This window comes from Amblyomma mixtum, chromosome 5, assembly GCF_055824585.1.
Source record: "Amblyomma mixtum isolate Tamu chromosome 5, ASM5582458v1, whole genome shotgun sequence".
Classification (NCBI taxonomy): Eukaryota; Metazoa; Arthropoda; class Arachnida; order Ixodida; family Ixodidae; genus Amblyomma; species Amblyomma mixtum.
Genome location: NC_143016.1, coordinates 152,998,733 through 153,024,236, shown reverse-complemented (window position 1 = coordinate 153,024,236; position 25,504 = coordinate 152,998,733). Strand labels below are relative to the sequence as shown.

General features: G+C 44.5%; 1 protein-coding gene across 5 annotated transcripts; it reads right to left on the bottom strand.

Moving 5' to 3' along the window:
• Positions 1–1,601: 1,601 nt before the first annotated feature.
• Positions 1,602–21,067, bottom strand: LOC149344178 (ribonuclease H2 subunit B-like). 5 transcript variants are annotated; one of them, XM_089546198.1, is made up of 11 exons: positions 20,965–21,039; positions 20,769–20,846; positions 19,493–19,607; positions 19,070–19,174; positions 16,561–16,625; positions 13,973–14,087; positions 9,147–9,338; positions 7,749–7,830; positions 4,893–4,953; positions 4,320–4,400; positions 1,602–2,138 (listed from the first exon to the last, which is right to left on the bottom strand). In XM_089546198.1, the coding sequence occupies exons 3-11, from the start codon at positions 19,587–19,589 to the stop codon at positions 2,049–2,051; spliced, it is 888 nt and encodes a 295-aa protein (XP_089402324.1). In that variant the 5' UTR covers positions 19,590–19,607; positions 20,769–20,846; positions 20,965–21,039; the 3' UTR covers positions 1,602–2,048. The 5 variants fall into 5 exon arrangements, with proteins under 5 accessions (XP_089402324.1, XP_089402322.1, XP_089402321.1 ...); XM_089546196.1 differs by having other exon boundaries at positions 1,609–2,138; positions 19,545–19,607; positions 20,965–21,067; XM_089546195.1 differs by having other exon boundaries at positions 1,610–2,138; positions 19,545–19,607; positions 20,769–21,048.
• Between the last annotated feature and the right edge of the window lie 4,437 nt (positions 21,068–25,504).

Below are 25,504 nucleotides of genomic sequence, written 5' to 3'. Positions count from 1 at the left end.
TTCAAAAGCCAAATGGTGGCTGTGGCGTAAAAGACTCATTCAGGTCACGCGTGGCCTGCAGAAACTGTAATATAATCACTGCTTGTTGATTTCTTGTCATTCCATCTCTAGGGAAACGAAGAAAGCAGCCGTCATTCGGCTGTTGAAACCGAAATCGAAAGAGCATGGGAGAAAAAAATTCAAAAATTATTTACCTCTCGTTGACAAATTCCATGCGGCAGTCTGTTTCCTGTGTGCTGCGCATCATTGTAAAGAAAAAAAAAACAACTAAAAGTTTTTGCATCTACTTTAAAGGGGAAGCCGGTCTTATAAAATTTGTTTAATATCATAGATGCAACTATGAAATTTTCAGGGAACACGTTTCTCTGTGCTGATTCCAATATGTAATTTAATTTCATGTAAAGCTTGTGCTTTTACACCCAAGTAATATGTTATGTAACATGTTGTCGAGGAAATTTAAGAAATCTTGCTGCAAGGAACTTGCTCAAATGAATGCCATTACTTTTTTGTGGCATCAAGGGATGCAATAAAGGTAAAATATTCTGCCAATCATAGGCAATAGGGTTTTGAAGTTGCCAGTCTAGAAACACGAATACAAAAACTCTTCTTGCTGTTCATGACGTGGCAATTTCAAAACTCCAAAACTGATGTTCTATGATATGCAGAATGATAATTTTACAGTTACTGCATTCCTTGATGTCAACACAAACCAATGGCATTCCAGCAAGAAAGCTCTTGGCAAAAACTTACATAGCATAGTAGATAAGTGCATAAGGACTTTTACATGAAATTAAATAACATAGAATATACATGTTCCTAGCAGACTTCAGAATTGTAACTCCATTAATAAAATATTTTTTTAAGAGCAGCTTCACGCCTTAAACCCCACCTTTCTCCTTTGCATCTTTCAGGATTTCAGAAACTCACATGCCTTTAAGTTCTGAAAAGAAAAAAAAAAGGGCTGGCAGTTTAGCATTGCTAAGCACGAAATATTGTGCGAAAGCACAGTTTTTTTGGCAAGTGGACACCACCACCGGGTACCTGAAAGCGCGACTGAAGTGCCCACTGACCCAGGGAACCAATTATATATAGAAGTCCAACTTTTTCTTTGTCAGTGCCAATTTACCCAATGTACGCCAGTAGCCCATACTCCAGCGCCACATTTCCACAGCAATGTTGTCAACGCCAACGTGCATTACTCTATAGTGCCGTGTTTCTACCACAGCGTTGTTCCTGCATGCATGCAGCGCACATCTGTCAGTCACTACAGCAGCATAGCTCAAAGCGTGAATATTAGTTTGATAGCAGTATTATAGTTCATGAAGAAGACGATGTGAACTGCAGAGTGTGAGAGAGTGCTGCAGTTTAACACGAGGCGTGTTCGGCTGCTGCAATAGCCTAGTGCTTTCGCGCAGTGCCCAGGGAAGCTGATCTGTTTGTGCCACTGCGAGTTCAAATCCAAGTCACGGATATATTTTTTTTTTTTACTTCACTTGGCACAAACCCAAAACATCGCAGGACCCTGCATGGGGTTTACCCATTGAAGCAGTGCTTTCGTACTAAAAAGCGCTACCAAGTTCCCCCCGGCAGAACTGCCAGGAAGGTCTAGTTCAAGACCAAAAACGACTAAATCAGGATTTTTGGGCAGAAACAAGGCACACTGTGGAACACTTGCCTGCTTTTGAAAAAAGCCAGCGACAACCAACATCATCGAGAGCAACACATCCCTTCTTGAGCAACTTCGGGCACTTTGCAATGATGAGACAACACTTTTAATGTACGGTAACAAAACTGACAACAGTAGCGACAATTAACAAAAATGAGTGTTTGCAGCAGGCTGGCTTATCCTGTACAGAGCTGCAGTCAGAAGCAAATAGGACTTGAATGCCAGCAGGCTAATGCAGGTCCACCAATGTTCCAGTGCACTGCAGTTCCCCAAGGCTGACCTGTAAGCGTATGGGGTGCACAGACCACAGCACTTATGTGGGCCGCAGGTAGGTGATGTAAGGACGCGTCCTAATCTTAAGCACCAAACGTGGCGTCTTTCTTCACTTCTTAGTGAAGAAACTTGAAATACTCTTTATGCCTGTCTTGTCTGCCTTTTGCAGTTTCTTCTGGCTGGCTGTAAGCTTTGGTTCCTGCAATGACAAACAAGAGACATATGCTGCAATGAATGCCAGTGCAAACTCAGTGGAAAACAGTGAAATGTGCAAGGGGTGAGAGGTCAGCTTGTACCTTACTCTTCTATAAATCCTCTCTTTAATAAACTTTACTCTGAATACTGAGTGCTTGGCTCTGCCAATCTGGCTTCACACTGACACATTACAAGTAACACGGTTGCACAGCTGCATTCCAATTGGAATGCAGCTGTAGCCAAATACCTGCCACGCGGAGCTTACGCTATTTATATTGTTATTGAAGTACAACACCATAAAAAAATGTTCAGCTTTGTCAAAGTGCCATAGGATTAACGCCTTTAAATACTCATTTTTTCCACGTACCATTGAGGAGTGGAACAGGTGTCCGCCAGATCTCTTAACCAGAGCTGATTCTTTTGACTCAATGTTTTCTTCACAGCATTTAATTTGAGAGCCATTTATTTCTACGTTTACTTTTTGTATTTTGCATCTGAGCCTTGTATTTATTGCTGTATTTTGTGTTACAACTTGTATTTAACATTTTTCAATTTTGCTAAACCTGTTCTTTTTTGCATATTATTATGTATTCGCCCCTCCTGCTTGGGCCTACTGTAGGCCTGCAGTATGTTCTAAATAAATAAATAAATATTTATGAAGAATAGGTAGGTGGCATTATGGTTCACAAAACTTGAAATGCTTGACTCAGCCAAACAAGAACGGCATAGCTTCACAGTTCTGTTCTTCCTGAATTACTCGGTATAAGATTAATTGAAACTGTGCCATAAAAACGCAATAAACACTTCCGTAAGGCTAGTCACGCTGGCAAAAGACACGAAGCTGAGTAAATCGCACTTGAAGTGCGAGCACCAGCCATTCAGAGATTGTTGTAGAGGCCTCAAAAAAAAAAAAAAAAAACTGCAGAATGCAGATGTTCCAAGAATGTTCCAAGTACTAGCAGGTAGTGAAGAAGGGGCCCAGCTTTCAAACAAAACCAAGATGGCGGCCATTGGGGACACGGTCGTGGGAAGCAATGGGTGCGAAGTCCTGCCACAGTCCGCCCCGATATCGCCATTTCCAGGCTTCATAGGTGTGAAATATAAATATTTCAGTAGTTCGAGGTCGAATTTCCGCCTTGAAATTTTTTAAGCACGAGCTCGAACATGCCATTTTGCAAAATCGAAATTTTCACATTTTTGATCATTTCAAGACCCGCGTCTCCCCCTAAGAGGTGCACAGTTACATCACGAAATGGCGTAGCACCAGGTATTTTTTATTTTAGCACGACACGTACCATGTAGTCCAGTGAGAAGGCCCAACCAGTAAACAGTCCTTGCGTGCCAGTTTAAATCCCGTCCACTGACATCTAGGGTGTTTTTCCCATGGAGGACACACCTGCCTCCACACCATAATGTCCAATGCAAAATGTGAGGACCATATCATCATTGATACAAACCACAACGTTTGATGCGGAACCATATTGTATGTGCACCAAGCAGCCTCAAGTTATGCAAGCACAACACACGGTCATGGCTACTGTTCTGGCCAAGCTGCCTGTGGGTCCCACGGGAAAGTTCATCCACGAGAGAAAAGGCTGCACTGATTGCAGGTCTTGCAAACTGCTGTGGGAATGCTCTGAACTTCCTAAGCATTGGCTACTGATCCTGAAAGTTCCAATACGGTTTGAGACATCAATGGTCATCGTTACATGACATGACATGTCACATCAATGAGAGGAACAAACGTCGATGCATGAACTTTCATCACTCACAATGCAGAGCTTTTGGCATCAGCTCTACATGAAAAGTACCTGCACGTCATTGTGGCTCATCATGTACAGAACAAAAAGGGGGATCAGGGACGAACCCAGCCAAAGCTCAACAGCCAACATTCTCTGTGTGGCGATACACATCAATGCAAAGGATGAGTACGCAGCTCAATGGACACAGTTAGGCAGGTGCCCATCATGCAGATATGACGAAATGCAGCAAGTGAAAACGGCGTTATGAAGTCCATGACACGGAGGACTCCAGAGAGCATAGATCACTCCTACGTCAGAAATGACAGTAAAGAGCATTCTTGCTAAAGACGGCAGCAGTGAATCAAACTTCTGGAACCAAACTGGAATCAAACTTCTTGTTTCCGTTCAATCTGCAATGCAAGCTTGCCCTGAACTGAGGTTACCTTGGCCGTCTTGAGCATGGCATCCTTCGATGCACCTTTGGTGTAGTCTTCCAGCGGCTCCACCGGCTCAGTCTTTTGTTTCTGAAAAAAAGAAAAGAAAAAAAAAGTGAAAACTACATTTTTCTCATTTCACGTTCATTTTAATGTAATGATTTTTGGCAGGAATTTTGGCAGAAGAAAACAAATGCCAACGGACACAACGTGGACTGGTACAGGCTCCCACTTTTATTTGAGAAAACCAGACGGGGTGAATTTATACCAGACAAATCAAATAGAACAAAGGGACAGACTAATAAAAGACCATTTGCTTTTTCAATTGGAGACTATGTGGCGTTTTGCTTCCTTCTCGCAGTTTGTATTACTGGTGGCATCCCGCAAAAGTCTGCAGATTAGACTGTGCCTTGATAGGACACGATTTGGCTGCTGCAATTACGCCTTCCTTGGTTTTCCAGAAAGAATAATGAAGTCCTTGGCAGTACACGTCACATCTGCTTCTTGCTTTGTCCCAGTTCATTTCTGTACGCTCTGCACTAGCAAGGAAGTAGAATGAGAAATGAACAATCGTGATCGTACCTTTGGTGGAGGTGAGCCAGGCACCTTCTGCTTCTTCTCAGCCACTGGCTTCGTGTCCAGGCTGCAAGTGGCAGACACATATAGTTCAAGCGCTCCCCATGGGGACAGCTTCTGCTGGCATTACCCACCGAGACCTCAAGGTGCTCACAGCTGCAGACCTCTAGTTCTTAATGCTGCAAGTTTAAGCCTCGGGATCCGTTCGTAGCATGCTCGTCGGGTGTTATCTATTCCATCCCTTTACCCTGCGGCAGGAAGTACATCGGCCAAACATAAAGCTAATGCTGAGGATAAAAGGTCCGGTAATTTGGCCATCCCCTGCCGTGATTACAGTCCTCACCGACGCATCTCCCCCACTTTCAAACAAACAGAAATTCTGGCGAAAAACATAAATCAACTGACCCGAGAAATCATTGAAGCAGCCACTATTAGCAAGCTAAAAGATGAGTGCCTTAGCACACCGTCAGTTGCCCTGTTAGGCCAAGAGTGTTCATTCCTCTCTGCTTCGATTTGATTCAGTGCATTCTTTTGGTTTCATCCCGTGATGTTTTGTTGGCGCCCATTTTTTACGATGTTTCCCATCTAAACTTTTCTGTAATAACTTCTCTGTTATTTCATCATAGGTTTATCACCGTTACGTTTTATGATTCATCGCTTCTTTTCAGGGATCTGTTGTCTGTTCAATTTCATTTTCGTGACCACCTTCCCTTCTCACTGGCTTCTCAGGTTTTTGCCTCTATCAGTTTTAATGCTTTTAATTCCGTCACCTTTTAGCCGTTCCCGATTTTTTACATCTTCCGCAGGCTTTTCCTGCACCTTTTATGCTTCAGTCAGTTCAGCTTTTAGCGCCTTTATCTTTGTCACCGTTCATCGTCATTCATTTAGCCGTATTGGTTGTTGGCTTCTTCGTGATCTTTTTAGAATTTTTTGGAATTCCCTGTTTATGCTCTCTGCCTTTGTTTCTCCCACTTTTTTCATTCCACCCTCCCCTTCCTTTTTTTTCTAGCTTGTTTTGGCTGCATTATTGGTTATCAGTGATGATAAGAATAGTCGGCCTATCTGTTGGCTCTTTCCGTGCTTCCACTTTGCTGATCTTTGTGCGTGCGCATCACTCCCTCCGGTTCTGTATAAATGGTGCGGATCAGCTGCCTTCCGAAACAAAGTTGTTAGCTGGCGCAGTCGTGTGTCCTTCTCGTTCTGGTCCTTTGTCTGCAAGCGCTGTTTTTCTCAAGATGAACAATATGCTCACCTAATGCATATGGCACGACTCCTTTGCCACAAGAGCCTTACTCGCAGTTTGAATTGAACTTGTGGGACGTTTACCATTTAGTTCATGAGGAACAAAACGGTTTCCAGTGCTATGCATAAAACGAAAACAAAAAAGAACTCACAGGGTGGCTACCACTGTGTAGTGCAAGATTCAGTGACGATGGTTTGCAGTGATAGCTATATAATATTTTTATTTATTATGCAAAGAAGAAGATGCATATTCATGAGATGGCCATGCACTTCAGCTGTATCGCTATCGGTACGAATGTCTGTGCTCGACCTGGCTGACCTCAGACTATTTTCGCCACCACTCCCGTCTTCCTAGTTCCTTTCAACAAACAAACCCCCGTGGTGCTGGGTAACAATAGCCCTGGAACTCCGCAGCCGTACTCTCCTGCTCCCTGCAATGCCTGACGACGTTCATCATCAAGCCGTGCAAGTGGGCCCAGCTGCTATCTGCGCCGGCTCCCTTCGCCAGCGGGACCCAGCCATCTTCAGCGAGACCAATCAGCAGGATGTCGAAGACTGGCTCGCGTCTTACGAGCGGGTGAGCCTTTACAACAAATGGGACGATGCGACAAAACTAAATAACATAATTTTTTATCTCACTAGCGTGGCTAACCTGTGGTACTGGAACCACGAGGTGGACATCTGAACTTGGTCTGCCTTCAAGACGACCTTCTCCGAAGTGTTCAGTCGTTCTGCTGTCCGGTAACTCTGCACTGAACAACGCTAGCATGAACGGTCTGAGCAGGTTGGCGAAAGTTCACAAGCTACATCGAACATGCCCTTAACTTATGCAAACATGTAAACCACAACATGTCTGACAAGATTAAACACGTCTTGAAAGGTATTGACGCCGCTGCCTTTCAGATGCTGTTAGCACGCAACTTGCGCACCGCAGCTAAGTCGTTATCCTCTCTGAAAGCTGTGAGGAGCTGCGCAAACAGAGGGTCCTGACTCGTCAGCACCCCAGACGGGATGAGTCGCTTGCTGGTCTGACGCCAGCAGCTGACACCTCCTCGCTGCAGCAATAGATCAAAGACTTTGTTCATGACGAAGTGGCACATCAGCTCTCTCTTCTGCTAAGCTCTAGACAGCGAGCTGCATACTTGGCTCCAGCTCTTGACATGCCATCCAAGAGTAGGTTGCCGAGGCTCTTCTGCCCACCCATCCACTGCTTCACTGACATACGTCGATGTCGTCGGCCATAAGCCGCCTCCCTATTGCTGTTCAGCTGGCATGGTACCATTTGTCACAGGAATCAACTAATAAACCTCTCTGGTGCATAGTACTGTCCACCACAAGAGCTGCCTGGATGAGGGAAAATGCAACCGCTTGACGTGGTCCCACAATTACCTGACTGGCAAAACTCTTAATGTTAGTTGCTAGACCCCTGTTTTCTTTTGGCACTCAGTTTTTATGGGCCGTCTAAGTAAACACACCCTAGGCACACGTCACTGATAACAAAACTTGCAAGAGTTTTCTTTTTTGAAAGCCGCCTCAGCAAATGTGTTTGGAGGTCTCAGGAGGAATGCTGATGAGTGGTAGAGTCAAAACACTCTGGCTCTTGCTACTGGGACTACGTACCCGAGTGACGACTTCAGCAGCAAGCTCAATGCGGGTGGCACGTAGTCGGCAACAATGGAATGCGCCGTCAGCATGTACTCCTCTGAAATGGATACAGCAAGAAGACACATCAGAGCACAGAGTGAAACGGATGCTAATACATGTGCCATTTGTTACAACAAGATGTCATGGTGCAGTAACCAGGTTACTGTAAACTAGGAGTGAGCAAATATATAATGAAATATCCCAATACAAATCGAATACTGTCCAGCATGCAAAAAAAAAACATTCAGAAAATGATAGACAGATGTTGTTGTCCTTATTTTTATTTTTTAAAAATAATATAGAGTCCTTGCAAATGAAATAAACTGAAATATACTGACTCAGCTCTTTAAAAAAAAAGAACGATGCACACAGAAATGTATACTGCCAGTAACCATTAATCAATAACTACTACAACCACTCGTCCTCTATGCAATTCTCAATGCTGGACACACTAAAAAGATCAAAACTAAGAACTTCCTCCGCAGGCAATAACCGAAGGAGGTCGCAAGACAATGGTTTCAATGCAATAGAATCTCAATGACAACATCAAACCCGACACAAAATTGTTCAATTTCCTAGCTGAAGCGCACTGTGCACATTGTGACAAACTTCGGGTGTTTCAAATGCGCTCCTGTGCCAAATACCAAATATTCGGATCGAATCAAATACTTCACTACTTGACTGCATATTCGAAATTACCGAATATTCCCACATGCCTAGTATTAGTGACATCCAAGTGCATCACGAAAGTGAAAGCTGGTGTAGTGCAACTTGTATGTATGCGTAGCAGTGCGCTGACCACATCACTATCTGCTGAACAGAGTGTCTGCATAGCAACGTTTGGAAGGCACTCTGTACTAAGAAGTCACTGTTCCAAAATCTGGCTTCTATGACTGTGCTTCCAAGCAACGAGCTACCCGGCACATTCCACTGTCACGTGGACCAACAATCGTGGTTAATAGAGTGCATCTGCCTGCTCGTGTGCTATGATGCAATCACACACAAGCATTTTCTATCTTTCTGAAGACTGAAGCCTTCGGGGCTGAGTATCAGCACAATGCAAGAGATTTTAGCCAATGAGCTTACAGAGATGCAGAATTCAGGAGTGAATCCTAAGAATTATCATAACACGCTATAAACATAACTTGTTCATTTCCTCTTTAACAGCTTGCACAGTTCATCCGTGGCTTGCCATGCAGTCTCATTTAAAAGGCAGGGGGGCCCCATCAGGTTTCGGTATACCTGGCTACTCTCGTGCTGAATATTCCTTTAGTGCAGTCCGTCAAGATGGCGAAACCCTCCCAGAAGATAAGGGAGTCATAGGAAAGAAAGAGGGGGGGGGGGGGGGGGGGCAGGAAATGACGAGAGCCTCACCTCCTGTGGGCCGGCTGTCGTGCTTGCTTCTCACCAGGGCGGCGCTCATGCATGCTGCAGCCACCGGAATGTTGGCCGACTCCAGCGCGGCTGCCACGGCCTTCACTTTCTTGGCGAGCCACTCGAGGCACTTGGACTCGCTGTAGCGGTACACTTGGTCCTCGCCAAGCTCTGGACAAGTGCGAAACAGGTCTAAAATGAGGACAATTCAATCAAACTTTGTTCGTAATATAAACTGACTAACGGGCTGTCTGTGACCACAAGAAGACATATGCTCAGGAGTGGAAGACAGATTTCTCACTAACTAAATCAGACTTAAAAATGGAGCATTTGTTTTCACCAACTGATTGAAACGTCAAACACAACTTAAGTATGCAACGAAGCTGCGCCCATATTCAGAGCCGCCGCACAGAATTCCTTCACGACAAAAAAGTAGTCCGATAAAACTTTTCTTGTTACCTAAGCAAGCAATTAACCACAAGAAAAAAAATATAAGCTCTAGAATTCTGATGTCTGGCTTATCGATAAAGTCAAACATCAAAAAGCTGATTTCGTTTCCTGCTGCGATTGCCTATCGGAGTTCTTACTTATCCTTTATACATACTAATATCAGAAGCCTTTTGCCTAACTTGATCCTCTTAGCAACATAATTCACACAACAGAGTCTAACCTTGTTGTTCTTACCGAGACATGGCTCACATCATCGATCACCGACTCTGAAATTCTCTCGCTTTCTTCCGATTTAAATATTTTCCGGCGGGATCGAATCGACAAGCGTGGGGGTGGCGTACTGATAGCAGCCCACCGAAATTTTCAATGCATCGAATTAAAAATATCATCGCCCCTAGAAATTATAATTGTTATTTCCAACGCCTCTTACCCACCTATAATAATCGGCGCCTGTTATCGCCCTCCCGACGCCAACGCTTCTTTTGTTGCCGAATTCCACGCAGTTCTTCAACGCGTAACTGCAACGCACCGTCAGTCACCTATTCTACTGTTCAGAGACTTTAACTTTCCCGCTATTACCTGGTCTAATCTTGCCAAAACACTATCAAAGAATAACATTGAAAGTGACTTCGTAAACACGTGCCTAACCTTTGGACTAACGCAAGTAGTCACCCAACCAACACGTCATAGCAGCAATTCATCTAATACACTCGATCTGATCCTTACCTCTGACTCCGATAAGCTTTCTTCGCTCACATATTTACCGGGTCTTAGTGACCATTCCATCGTGCACGGTTCGCTCCATTGCCATCTACCGGGTACACCAACAATAATGAAAACAATAACATTATATGAAAGAAACTATTCCGCAATCAATACTGCACTTGAGGAATTTTCCGTTTGGCTACTTGAGGACTTTTCAAAACGTTCCGCCAAGACTAACTGGTTACTTCTCGAGGATAAAATGCATGAGCTGATAAAGACATACATACCCACTATCACTGTAACCAATAAGCAATCATCGCCATGGTTCACACGCACGCTGAAACGTCTCAACAACAAAAAGAACGAATTAACAACGAATGCTCATGGAAAAAGTATTACACTGCGGAAAAGGAGTTTGAGTCACTTGCTAACAAAACAAAGCGTATTTTCTATTCATCAATTTTGCCAACCATGCTAAAAAAGAACCCTAAAAATTTTTGGAGTACTATAAACTCTAAACGCTCCCAACCATTAGAATTATACGATCACTGCAATAACCCGATTCCTGCAAGTCAAACGGCCGAAGAACTAAACCATGCATTCAGTTTTGTTTTCACTCAAGAACCTACTAAAACTATAACAGATTTTCCCCATTATGATCACATTGTTATGCCTGAGATCACTTTTAATCCTCCCGGCATCGTGAAAATCATTGACTCATTAAGGCTTTCATCTTCTGTAGGTGTCGATGACATTAACACCAAGGTACTAAAACATACGAAAAACACTGTCAGTGTGATTTTATGCCATATTTTCCAGCAATCATTGTCATCAGGAGTGGTGCCGGAAGGCTGGAAAGTAGGCAAGGTTGTTCCAGTTGCGAAAAAAGGTCCTCCGGCTTTACGTTCTAGTTATCATCCCATTTGACTAACTAGCGTTTGTTCAAAACTAATGGAGCATGTGCTTTACTCTCACATAGTAAAATTCCTGATATCTTTCACTTTTTTTCATCCTAATCAGCATGGGTTTCGCAAAGGGCTATCATGTGACACACAACTAGCTTTATTCATTAACGACATAAGCTCTAATCTTGATTTAAACATTCCGGTGGACGCTGTCTTTTCGGATTTCAAAAAGGCATTCGACAAGATTCCCCATCAAAGACTTCTACTTAAACTTTCAAGCTTACACATTAACCCTCTTGTATTGGATTGGATACGCAATTTTCTCACTAACCGGAAACAATTTGTGTATGCTAATAAACTATCGTCATCTTGCTCCCCGGTTGTTTCCAGTGTCCCCCAAGGCACTGTGCTTGGCCCTTTGCTTTTTCTGATCTATATTAACGACCTGCCTAGTAATATAACTTCTCATATCCGCCTATTTGCAGACGACTGTGCAATCTACCGCCCCATCCATAACACCTCCGACTCTCGCTTACTTCAAGACGACCTTAAACGTGTTGAAGCCTGGTGTGACACTTCGTTAATGTCCTTAAACACTAATAAAACGTCATTGCTTTCTTTCCATCGGCGCCAAAACTATCAACCCTTCAAGTATGAAATGAGTGCATCTGAAATATCATCTGTTAAGTCGTATAAATATCTCGGCATCACATTTTCTAACACACTTATAATTGGTCAGCACACATAACAAACATAACAAACGAAGCCAATCGCACTCTTGGCTACCTCCGTAGGAACTTGCGACTCGCTTCTGCTTCAATTAAAACATTAACATACCTCACATTTGTCAGGCCGAGGTTGGAGTATACGCATGCTCAGTCTGGGACCCTCATCAATCTAACCTTTCGAACACCCTCGAATCAATTCAGAATCGCGCAGCTAGATTTATTTCTTCGGACTACTCGTATCACACCAGCGTCACTGCACTTAAATCTGAGGCTAATCTTAATAATCTCGAGTCCAGACGTTGCATCTTTAGGCTCCGCCTCTTTCATAAATTTTTTCACAGCCAACTTGATGTTTCAGCTATCTTGCCAGCTCATCGCTTATCAAGCCGTACCAACCATCCCAAAGCAGTCTACCCTCCTCCACCACAGACTACAGCTCATCTTCGCTCATTTTTTGTGCAAACTGCTTGAGACTGGAACAGCCTGCCAATCAACTCCGTGCACCACTCCGACCCACTGCATTTCAAGGCTGCTATCCGATCTCTGATTAGTGAAACATTCAGCCCATCCCTCAAGTAATACCCCATTCCTGGGGCATTTGAGGTATTGATAATAAATAGATAATAAATAATAAAGGATGCTGTGGATCGTGAATGAGTGTTAGCAACTGCTGTTTTTTTTAAGTCATATCAAAAGGACTCCATGATCACCTATGAAGTGAATGGCATTTATCCTAGTCTCAGATATGGCAACAAAGCAAAATAACAAATGTCATCGCAGTTTCCTTGAGAAAACAGCTGTTAGCGGCGAAACCTGTACTGAACTTCTTGGTTATTTTTAGCTTACAAAAGCTTAATTTTCAGTAACAGTACCATCTCTGTCATTAGGATGTGGTAATCTTTTGATACATGCCAAGTTCAATTTTTACTCAGTGTCGTTTACTAATAGAAAACTCTGCGTAGTTCCGAAAACTACCCTCTTTGCTACCGTAATTAACACATGACGGCAAACGTTTTATTCTTTCCACATGACACTCAAGGCAAACCACTGAGAAATAAAGCAGCACGCAAACATGCACTGATATTAAGGCGGAAGCCTTTAATGCCTCATCGTTGTAAGCAGAAGTTGTCGACAGAAATGTCACGTTTTTCAATTGGTCGAAACGGTCGTGACGTCACAGCATGCGAATTTCAATCGGGGCCAATTGTACTTTGGCTAGTAATCATGCAACCAATCACAGGGATCGTATAGTGATGCTCCAAGTAAGTGGGAATGGGTTGAGTTAATTGCTTAATGCCTAATTAGCCAAATTAATCTTTCTAGTCAGGTCAGATAAATAAATAAAACCGAGTAGGAAACTAGTCGAGCTCGGGAATCGAACCCCGGCCTCCGGAGTGCGAGACGAGCACGCTACCACTTCGCCATGCCAGCTCGATGGTTTGGAATGAACAAAGGCGCGTCAAGTGAATACGGTGTCTTCGTCCCTCCCATCTTCCTCCCTTCCCGTTACGGCCAGGTGTCCACCGAGGCATGCGAGACACATTTCCTTTCCTCAAAAACCAATTTACCAACGAGCAAGGCGTAAAACCGAACGGGCGATGGCGTTCAGTGGACTCCCCGGGAGCGTTGCAAGACGCTGTCGCGTTCCGCTCTTAGAGGCGAAGCTTAACATCTTAACCCCACATCAGTGACACAAGCAGCAACACTGCGCTTAAGACTTTCGCCTCACCGCACTTTAGGTCAACAAAGTGCCCCCTGACTTTTAAAGGAATACTTGCACAAAATTTCAGTCAAGATATCTGCATGAACATCTGTACTCTCAACACAGAGTAGACAGCAAACTTAGCTATCTGATTTAGCAAGACGCTGCCGTGCCTGCATAAACATAGAAACCAGTCATAGGCCTGTCACATCTTTCAAATTCAAGGTTCCACTGTCAGGCATGCCCGAAGCATGGTCGCACACGAACCCCCCGCTAACACCCAACGCACACCCCAGCAGCAATGCAGCCAGTGAGTAGGACAAAAGGAAGACGTACCTTTGACATCTGCAATGTGCTGCAAGTGGCTACTGCAGGAGCGGATGAGACTGATGAGATGTGGAAACGAATTGTCCTCCACAAAATCATCGAGCGGCCTGAACTTTGTGTCACTCTGTCAATGCAAAGCACGTTTGAGAGTGAATACAAAACCATTAAAGCAATGTCAAGTTTTGCATGGAAAAAACAGTTCAACAAGACGGGAACATACAAGAGACCAACAACACCACGCTGACTTCAATTGATCATTTTAGTCTGAGGAGAAGCACTGCATAGGCAGAAGAAAGGGCGTGAACAAAAATGAAGGGTATTGGCTTTACACCCTATAACATGATAGTGTTCATAGGTCTCTTCAGCTGCCTTTTGTGACGGAACAGCGCAAAACACCGGGACAAGAGACAAGCGCTGTTCCGTCACAAATGAATAACCAACATGCCCAAGCTGCTGTCCTGTTCAGCTGCCTGCGGTCCTTTGCATATCACTTCGCAGACACGGACGCTGTTCATTTAGACGTAGGTTCTGCCCTCGAATACTTTTACACTGCTTGTGTGTCATTGGTTGGGGCAGCAGCGTTCATCAGAACACAGGGCTTTTCCAGTGGCTGCCACATGCCGGCGTCACTATGCCACATCAAGCAAGAAGGATATGCAATGCCAGCATGCACTTTGCTACGGGCTTCATTACTATTTCCGTAATTAGAACCTCTCTAAGAGGCCCGTTGACTGTGCGATGTCAATGCACGTTATCATACCCCAGGTGGTCTAAATTATTCGGAGCCCTCCACTATGGTGTACCTCATAGCCTGAGTTGCTTTGGACCTTTAAACCCCATTAACTAACCAACTAAGCACATACTCATTAGCATACAGTTGTAAGATACCACTTTACGTGAAAGACCACAAGACATACGTTAAACCCTTGCCTGTACCAAAGCCGTATGTATGCCTGCATGGCCTGGATTGCAACCCAAGGGTTGCAGGTTTGAATCCCGACTGAAACTTTTGAAGTTTTATTTTAAGTGAAGATCATTTACTTTATAGTTATATTATTTCAGGCATGTGGCAACCTTTACTTCGCATTACATGTCATAGTTATTAGTTGTTGTCACTCCATAGATGCATGCGAATTTCGGTGCATGCTGTCAATGGGAAGCTGCTGCTTTTCCCACTAAAAGGAACCCTTAACACTATCACATTATAAAAAACAAAAAACAAATAAAAAACAAACAAAGGGCTGCTGCATTCGCTTAACCACCAAGAGGGCTTGGGTAAGCCAGGCTTCTCATGAGCAGACTGTAATTTCTGGCTCATGACGAGTTCCAGCGTGGCGAGTGTTGTCTGGCACTCTATGTCTGGTTCAAAAAACTACAGGCACACTGAATTTTAGTAGCGTCTTTTCTTCTTTCAAATCATGCGTTAGACATTAGAATACATGGATCATAGTGTTTGCCTATGGGTACTAAATAATTTGTAAATGAATTTTCTCTCTCGTACTGCTTTGGTTTCATCAACCAAACGGTGGCTGTGACCTACGACCTGTAGTTGATGTTTAGGTCACGTGAGACACAAACAAAAATCTGCAGTTTTAATTTACTATAACACTTGAACCAGCCTGCGCCAAGACCTGGAATGACAGCAATCGACGTATCAGCAGTTGTATTGCCATTTTTTTCGGTGCTTCACATGACCTATATGCCAACTACATGTCCCAGCCATCATTCGGTTGATGAAACGAAAACCAAAAGAGTGTCAAGAAGAAATTCAGTTATAAATTATTTAGTGTTAATAGGCAAATATCCATGCAATTAATGTTCAAAGCATCATTTGAAATAAGAAAACACACAAGCAAAAATTTGGTGTCTTAGGGCAAGTTGAGCTCGTCCAAAACATGTTTTGGTTTGCCAATAGATGGTAGCTTTAGTACTAAATAACTATTTTGTTACCATTAAAAACAAAAGCACCCGTTAGGAAGTTAACAAGACAAGAGGCCAGACACAAAAAGGTGCAGTTGATGAGATGAACATTGATAGCAGGTGTAAGTGACAACGACAAGGAAAACAGAAGACAAAAGCAGTAAAACATGTAGAAGGCAAAGTGTGGCATGGACTTAAGACGCAATAAAAGTAAGAAGCATCTAAAAACAAAACGTGAATACTCAATCATTAAAAGACGTTAAGGGCAGAAAGAATATGAAAAGCACATGCACCGTCCCACTTCATTCACTTGTCAGTCAGATACTCCAATTCACGTTTTGTCAATGCAATGAACACAATGCTGATGCCATCATTCCCTAATCTGACAATGTTTTGGGCTCTGATCATTTCACGGGCTACTTGCTGTGCATTATTAGCAATGATGGTGCATTTGTTGAACACTGGCTTACTCCATCGTTACCATGTCCCTAGTCTTTTTCCCCCAGCAATTAACAACCATGCAGAAAGCATGATGTTTCCATGTATCATGTACTGTGTGCAGATAATGACTGTTCTCACTTATCATCTAGAAGAATCAGTAACTCTCTCAGCAGCTGACGACATAAAGCTAGCAGAAAGCTGTTGCGTAACCAATGTCTAGAATGGGACTGCAGTACCTTGTGGAGCAGGGCCAAAGCGAAGAACAGTGGATCCATCGGAGTGGCAACGCAGAGCGATCCATCTGTTTACACGAGGAAACAACAGACATGCAATGCGCATTCCACTTGAAGCGAAATCAAGTGTAATGAAGAGACCAAATTTAATGCCACATGAAAACAAAATGCCACACAAATCCGCAAGACACTGCCTTAAATTGCAAAATGAAACAAAAAGAAACAGGAAATATGAATTGATATATAGATTTTCCCAAACAAAGTCTAGAAAAAATGCACACCCCACGCACGCATTCTTTGGTTAGTGCTCTAACCACTGATACATAACAGCAAGGTGCTGTCTCAGAGATGTTACACAACTGCAGAGGCAGACTTCTTAATTAATGAGGTCGAATGTACTATTCTCCAATTATTTATTATCATGGCAGTGTCGACCAGATGGCCGCTGAACATCCCGCGAATGACCACAGTGGTCGAAACGGACAAGATTATGAGCATGCGCACACAACTGCCCCTTGCATCGTTGTCTGCTTGGCTGTTCTGCTGATGTGACTCAACACCACTCTTAACTAGCCAAAGCTCGTTCCCAGAGGCAAAGAACCGACTGGTTCAACTCACCACAAGAACTCTCCGAGTTTTGTAGGTTTGACAAGGAATGAAAAATGCAGCAGCATTGCTACAAACAAGCTCAACATGTGCTGCATGGCCAAAGGTGCCTTTCTGAAAGGACCCTTAAACACTTTTTAAAAAAGGTAAACAAACCCACCCCGCTGGTAGGTCATTCGTTAATGTACAGGCATGGATCAAAGTAACTCAACGCATGAGGGGACATGCCTGCTAATCTGCTGCAGTGAGCACCAGCTGACCGGGTAGCGAAACAATGCAGCACTAACTTTTTCTGCACAACTTCACAACATTGGGTGCAACTGCCATAGAAATGCATTCTTACTCAATTCCCATAACCTGAGTATTCTATCAATGCTACTTTCTTCATATTCTTCAAAGCCCACCTGGGTAACATGAATACTTTATCCTCCTACCTATGTGTGCATGGTCTTGATCACGTAACGGTCAAATTTAGTTTTTAAAATCGCGCCAGAATGGTCGTTTAGTACCCGTCCTGCAATCTGTCAGTAAATCAAAAAAATGCTTCGGATGAGCCATACTCGCCCTAAACAGGAAACAGAGTGCCAGAAAACATACTACAAGCTGGACTCTCCAAGAGCCAGAAATGACAGTCAGCTTATGACGACCATTGTTTGTCCAAGTCCGCTAGGAGGCTAAAGACCTAAGTGGTCTTTATTGTCTAGCTAAGCTCGGAAATGGGTGACATCTTGCATTTACATCATTTCAGGAATCTTATGCACTCTTTTGGACAGTGCTGGAACTTGGTGGCCTAGTAACTCACATACATACAACACATGGCAGCACAGTCTGACAGCTGACTCAACAAAACGCATGAAAACATTAGCGTCACTTACTACTTGTTTTGTAACGCTTGTCAAAATAAGCTAGAAGCTTTTTCTCTAAATGAGAGGAATGATGCAATAACTTTCTTAAAAAAAAAAAAGCATTGGGACCAAATTTTGACTGTGTGCTTGCTTTTTTGGAATACTGTGTTGGACATTACAATGCATGTATCACTACATGGAACTACATCACTACATGCCTGGCAAGTAATTTATAACTGAGTTGCTTCTCTCACGTTGCTTCAGTTTTGGTTTCAACAGTGAAATAACTGCTTGACATCGAAGTTCAGTTCAGGTCGTGTAAGGCATGAAAACAGCCATATATAAAAGCTACTTCCTTGTATTAATTAGCACAACTCTTATGCCAGTCTGCCCCACAGGCCAGAATGACAGTGAATGAGGAAGCAGTCATTATATCACTGTTTTTATATGTCTCCCAGTATGAACCTGACTTTGATGTGATAGTCACTGTTCGGATGATAAAAGTGAAATTGAAGCAACTTGACTGAAGATAATTTTTTCAACAGCGCATGCTACACAAGGACACAAGACGAGGAAACACACACACGAGTGCTGATGCGCTCGTGCTCAGAGCTCGTGTGTGTGTTTCCTCGTCTTGTGTCCTTGTGTAGCATGCGCTGTTGAAAAAATAATGAATAACCAACTAGCCCGTGAGCTCACCTTGACTGAAGAAATTCAATTATAGATTATTTATCAAGCATAAGTGAGTTTCACATGGTGATACACGTTATGTCATTTCTTGCACACAATTACACAGAAAGGACACATTACCCAAATTCAGTATCAGCACTCCTTTAAAACTTGTTGGGCACATTTCATGTTACTTGATTTATGACACACTCTGTTATTAACCAGAGGCAGTATTTATCACGCCAATAGAGAACCGAAGAGAAATTGGCATGACTTTTTGCAAACCGAAAATATACAAAGTGGATGCCTAGAATGCATTTCTGCACTAAAAAAAAAAGCAATGCGCAAAACGTGGATGTGTACAGGTCGTGCAACAAGCAGCCTGCGACTACCTGGTTCCACAACATCGTCGACAATCCAGGATGCATGTTTCTCCTTAAACTTGACCAGCTCCAGGTATTCGCCAGAGTCAGCCTTAACGTACAGTGACGACGCTTCTAGAAATGCAAAACAGAGTAAGCGAAAGGTTTAAGAAATCACCATGTCTAACCTTGTAAGGCCTTAACAGGCACTGTTTATGCAATTACCAAAGTGAACTTGATTAGATAAGGAAGAAAACAAATGCTACACATACATAAAGGAGGCCTTAAAGATAAAGAGAAAGCATGAGAGTGACAATTATTTGAAAGCACGTTCAGAGGTATTGAAAAAGAAAACAGAATAAAGAAATATCATAAGAGATTGATTGTGCAGGCAAATCATCCATTACAAATGCAGCACACTGTAATGATTAGTTTACGCGAAGACATATTTACCTACGGCATAACAAAGCCCACACGCTACTGCCAACTGAAAAAATGAAGTCACCAGTTTTTGGATGTGGCAGCCGGACCACACTGTGCACTTCTCCATCCTCTGTTGCGTGCTTATCTGAAAAATGAAACGAAGCAAACGGGAAAGTTGTAACATAACTGCGGCGCTAATGTTGACTATCTATTCACTAACTCTACAAGGTATTGACTTCAACCTGGGAGTGGAGGAAAGATCAGTCTGCAAATGACTAAGGCCTTCCACCTTTCCCTTATCCAAGCGAAACATTTCGAGAACAACCTTCCTTCTGCTCCTCAACCGAGGAAGGCTAATTGAACGCAATTAAAGCTGCAAATGGGCCTAGTTGGTACATATTTTACTAATTTTAGTGCACTACTCAGGAGAACAAACAATACTGGACGCCCTGTCTTGTGTGTGGCTTTTGCGGCCAGTATTGCTCGTTCCCATGAGTAGCGCACTAATGAAGTTAAGAATGTTAACTGATTCACTGTTAAACCAGCTTGCCCAAATCGCAGCCTTAATAGAAGGCAAACTGCACTGCAGGAGCGGATCTATGGGTAACCCTTGGAGGGGCCAGCCCCATTTGAACCATGCATTTCTTTTTTTTAATCTCGAAAAATGGGGATCAGCGTGGTGTTCTCATCAGATTTCTCGCTTGGTGGGGGGCGATACTCCCCTATTTCTGATTCTGCTTCTGAACCGACAATCGAACAGTAACAGCAATACACTGTGAGCAAACATTTGGACGCGTCACTTCAAGCAAATTTCGCTGCTTGCGAAAAGTTACACAGCATGCATGCCTACTAAAGTGAAATGACATAACAAACATTGTGCATTGCCCACTTGCGCTTGATGAGAAAGGTGAAAAAATAAACACGTTAGTTTCGTGACGAAATAGTATAGAACAGTTTGTGTCATGAATTTTGCGGCTGGTCCCAATGGCGATCAATGGAAACCGCAGTACAATTTCACAACAGGCCACTTGAACCAAGTCTTTCTCAGATTATGACAGAACGCCTAACTCTGAAGTAAAACTCGTTGCAGCTATGAATCAGTGTGCATTTAAGGGTTTATCGATCTGTTCAACTGTTTTGAGAACTTTGCCCACGCTATGACAATGGCACATCATGACGAAAACACAAGCATCGCAACTGTTCTTACTTCAGACTAGGCTTCGTAAACGCAGCCAACGGACTTTATTTTGGTTCGTAAGCAGAACCAGTAATACACAGTACACAAGCGCAACACATGTCCACGCACCTGGCAGCACGAAAACTCTAAGCGGCTCCTTGGAACCTCCCCGCAAAGATATGTCGCCGTTGCGCTGTGGAGCCATCACTGAAGATTGAAGGGTGTAATTACTATCCAGAAAATGCAACCAGGAGCACGTCCCAGCAATAACACGGTACTGGGATAATAAATGAGAAAAATGGCAATAGTCTCTGCGGTCTCCAACCTCGCTCGTAGACTCAAGCTTTCAGTGCTTTCAGCATCTTTCATCCACTTCCAGCGCACCGCGTTTCCGCGGGAATCGCGGGAATACGCTCGCACAGTGTTGCCTTTACCCATTCTGGCAAACGCTTACAGCAGTTTCAGTTTCGTTCCTATATTTGACGGCTGTGCACAACAAAATGTGGGTACTAAATTTTTTCTGAGCGGTTTTCAGAAATTTCCTTGGGATTCGTAAACGTAGAGATTAGTGATTCAAGCAAGTGCGTAACCAGGTGGGTATCAAACGAAGAACACTCTCGGAAGCAGCGAGAAAGCAAGAACATTTTACAGATTCGTTTTGACTCACACTTTCTTCTGATAGCAGTCTACCTTTCGCTGTAGGTGACAGGATTATTCTTATGGTTATACCAGTGGAAAAAAATCATGTGCAGGAATCTATGATGGTAGCGCACCTTATATGTTGCGAAATGCCGGCCCACTGATACTGTGAACTTTTGGAGATCTGAGCGTTAGAGTTTTAGCGCACCTGTGCAGACAATACGGTACTGCGTTGTTGTTAATATCGTTTCCGGTCTTGCCAAGCCGCATTTGCTGTACCATCGCTTCCTCTAGCCGCACAGTCTAGTACGATTTGAAGATTGTCAGGTTCGACGCGGCTAAAACGGACCAACAAACTTTTCCTTGCGTGCCGGTCAATTAGATGCAACAGTAGCTTGGTTTGGGATAGTTGGTAACAGTTCTTAAAAAAACATTGCGCAAAAAGGATAGGGACGGCACAAAACTGGACGGAACAGGCGCTTGTCCCGTCCAGTTCTGCGTCGTCCCTGTCCTTTTTGCGCTATGTTTTCTAAGAACGGTCAATTAGCCCGCAGCAGACATGACGGTCCTGGATAGAGCAATCCTCCGGCTTGCTAACTTCATGTATGCGTAGTGAGTTTGATCCGAGTAAGTCATGGAGGGAGGAAAACTGCATTCTCAGTGAAAGCCATGGGATGAGTGAAGCCCTGACGGGACAATTTGAGGGGGCTGTAAAAACAGCTCTGAAGAGATAGGCAATGGCCCTTAAGGTTGTGGATGCTATTATGGCATACCCTGACATGGTTCATACTCAAAATATGGCATGGGCCACTATAAATCGATGAAAATTAAATGGTAGGTTCTAGGAGGTAGTGTGGCACGTAACGTACTTGGACAATGCCCAAATATGGCACGGACCACCTGTCACCACTTCGCGCACTTTAGCGTGCGTTCCCAGACACCCTTAGAGCGTGTTTTGGTAGCGGTCTCGATCTCAAAGGAGCTTCCCTCGACTCAGCGTGGCAAGGTCACCCAGAGACCAGCTATCAAGTGACAACGGGTTTTGTCGTTTGGTGCCCAGCTTTCGCCGGTCGCAAGCCAGATAATGGGTCGGAGCCAAAGGTTCACAAACAAAACAAACTTTATACAGCGAAGAGTCGATACAGAGGATTTCCCAATCACTCGTACGAGCACATACAAAGTGATTAACAAGACAATGCAATTCGTGCAAAGTTGCACTCTAGAGAGATTACAATACAATAGAAATATTGCACCTAAAGTGCACTAACACAAGAGGGAGGCAAAGAAACAAAACACAATTTATTCACCGGGCACTGCGACAGTCCGACGACCAAAGGTCCCGCAGGTTGGCGCACGCTGCCTCGTTGGCCCGCGGCTGGGCGAGTGGTGTTGTCCCGGGAGTCGAGCGGGCGCACATCTCCGAAGCTTAAATGGCGGCTCGGGCTGACAGACAGCGGTCAACGCCCTTCATATATAGGCGCGCTCCGTGTCTGTTCGTTCTTCGCGCCAAGGCAGGCGCGCACATATACACAGTATCATCTGTGCAATTTCTTCTCGCTCTCGCGACGGGCGCGCGACCCATTGGTCAGTCGCGAAAACTGGCTTCGGGATGTTTCGAGATCTTTCTTGTGTAGCGCCGCCGCCGGGGCGCGAGTGAAGGGGGAGGGCATCATTTAGAACACTCAATGCTTACGGCCTCTACGTCAGCATTGAGTAGAAAATACTCCGACATGCTGGAAGAATCGACATGCGCTGACGTGATTCCTTGGCGCCGCGCCGGCGAGCGATGGCGGAGAGGGAAGCAACACACACAAAGGCTAGGCGCTTTACGGGGTTTCCTTCTCTCCTGTTCTAGGGCGCTGCTGGCGAGATCGCTTTCGCGCAGCGCTGTTTTTTTTTTTAATAAATGCGCCGAATTTGTGGCACCACCCAAAATTTGACCTTGCAGCGACCTTGACGAAATCGACAAAAATTGAATCGTGGGTTCTTTAGAGGTACCGTGGCACGTCCCCAACGTGGCCCATGCCCAAATATGGCATGGGCCACCCGAAATTTGCTTTGAAATAACCTTTGCCGATATTGACTGCATGTGAATCTTGGTGTGCTCAGGCGAATGACAGTCTTGACCTAGCCTCTAAATAGAATTGGCCCACCTCCAATAATCGGATTGGCCCACCCCGTGCCCACCTCCTAAATTCTGGTGGCCCGGCCATAACCGAAAATTCGAAAACTGAGTTCACCCACGTTTGGAACCGAACTGGAACACCATTAGAATGGGTTTGACTCATTCCCAGAATTTGATTGACCCACTGTACTTTCGCACAATATTTCGGGCTTAGCAATACTGAAACCGCCCGCCATTTTTAGTGCGTTGGCACTTACGCCTGCACTCAGCGATTTCGCCGATCACTGTTGAAATCTGAGACGTCAAGTTCCAATTAAGAGATACGGGACTAAGGCAAATATCCGAAACTAGAGGAGGCGTAATCTTAGCTGCGGACCTCAAGGGGGCCTCTGACAACATCAGCCACAAAGCCATTCTAGAGAACTCTAGGCAACAAACCATGGGAAGAGGATCTTTGCGTACCTAAAGGCCTTCCTGTTTAACAGAATAGCAATAATGGGCGTCAGAAACATCACGTAGGAAACGCCGAACAAAGGGTCAGAGCAAGGATCCATCATCTCACCTTTGTAATACATGTTGGGGGGCTAGTTGGTGCATGTTTCCAGAAAAGGGTTGTAGCGCCGAAAAAGACAACACACGCGCCTGTCCCGTCTAGCTTTCTGTGTGTTGTCTTTTTCGGCGCTACAACCCTTTTCTGGAAACATCTCACCTTTACTTTTTAATAGCAATGATTGGATTGAAGAGGAGACCGAAAAAGATCAGCAATTTAGAACACTCAGTTTGTACGGACGACATAGCGGTGTGAACGACAAAAGGATCGACCGGATGCAAGCAAGAAAAATTGCAGAGAGCGGGGAATGAAATCGCCAACTCGCTTTATTTAGCGGGATGCAGTGCTCACCAGAAAAATCAGAATTTATTAGACTTCACAAAAACAAACAGGACAGGGAAACGATAGAATTGGAAATCGACGGACAACCCGCAAGAAGGACAAATGAACTTCGCATCTCGGGAATGTGGCTGCAGGAGAAAGGAAAGCGGGACCACACCATCCAGCCTCTAGAACACTGAACAAAACAGATACGCAGGATGCTAAGCCGGATTACGAACGAGAGAAGAGGGGTGAAAGAGCGTGGGGCGTTGCGGTTCACTTCAGCGCTCACTATATCGAGGATGACGTATGCACTCCCGTACCTACAACCTAACGAAGGGAAAAGAACAAAATAGAAACATGCATCAGAAAGGCGTATAAGCAATGCTTATAGGCGTCATGAACTGCGGCTCGACCGAGAACGCGATGAACATGGGGCCGTACGGCAACTATGAGGAGCAGAGCGAAACCATGCTTAAAGGGCCCCTGCCCACCCCATCGTCCCAAACACTCTATACCTCACTTTGAGCGAGCCTCCTCTCCTTCCATTCCCTCCTCGAAATTTTTCTCTCCCGCTCCTCGTCGAGTAGGCTCGGCAAGGCAAAATCACCCCTTCGTTCTCCGGTGTAAGCCGGAGGCGTGGTGTCTGTGGAGTGCGTCACAGGGCGACGTCATGGCCCCGCCTTCAATAGAATTCTTTTCTTGGTTTTTGCATTTTCTCCGCACACTGAACGATCGAGAGGCGCGATCGGCTCGACCACCTAGACTTGTTAGCGAGCGCATCCTTTCATACATCTGTTTGTCATTCCCAGTTAACGAGTCACCTTTTCATTTTCTTTTAGGCCTCCCCACCGTTTCACGAGCGGTGCGGCGGAAGTCGGTTGTGTTCGAAACACACGGCGAAGCGCGGACCCGGCAACCGCCCGTTTGCTTTTCTCCATGCGTGTTTGTGTTCTGTGTGTTTGTGTCTTTTCTCCGCTACAAAGCATATGTCATTCATTGGAGTCAAGGCGTACGCAAGATGCACGAAAGATAAGCGGTGTGTGTGCGGAGCGGTCAAGTGGGCGAGCGAGGGAAAGGCTCTGCTGCACTAGTAATTAAAACCTTGTTTTGGGGGGCTTGCATAGAAGAAAAAATCTGAGAAGGGAGCGCGTACGCAGAGCGTCTCGTGAGGTGATCACGGCGGGGGGTGGGGGGGGGGGGGGCGAACCAACTCCCTCAGTTTTACTA

What these genes read in the sequence shown, in the direction of transcription:
- LOC149344178 (XM_089546196.1), bottom strand. Translation starts at nt 20,844, where the DNA reads ATGGCTCCACAGCGCAACGGCGACATATCTTTGCGGGGAGGTTCCAAG. An exon ending in CTGCTGAAGTCGTCACTCGG is followed by an intron (nt 4,954 to 7,748) that starts GTACGTAGTCCC and finishes TGCCACTTGCAG; the next exon opens with CCTGGACACGAAGCCAGTGG. An exon ending in CCATGCTCAAGACGGCCAAG is followed by an intron (nt 2,139 to 4,319) that starts GTAACCTCAGTT and finishes TTGTCATTGCAG; the next exon opens with GAACCAAAGCTTACAGCCAG.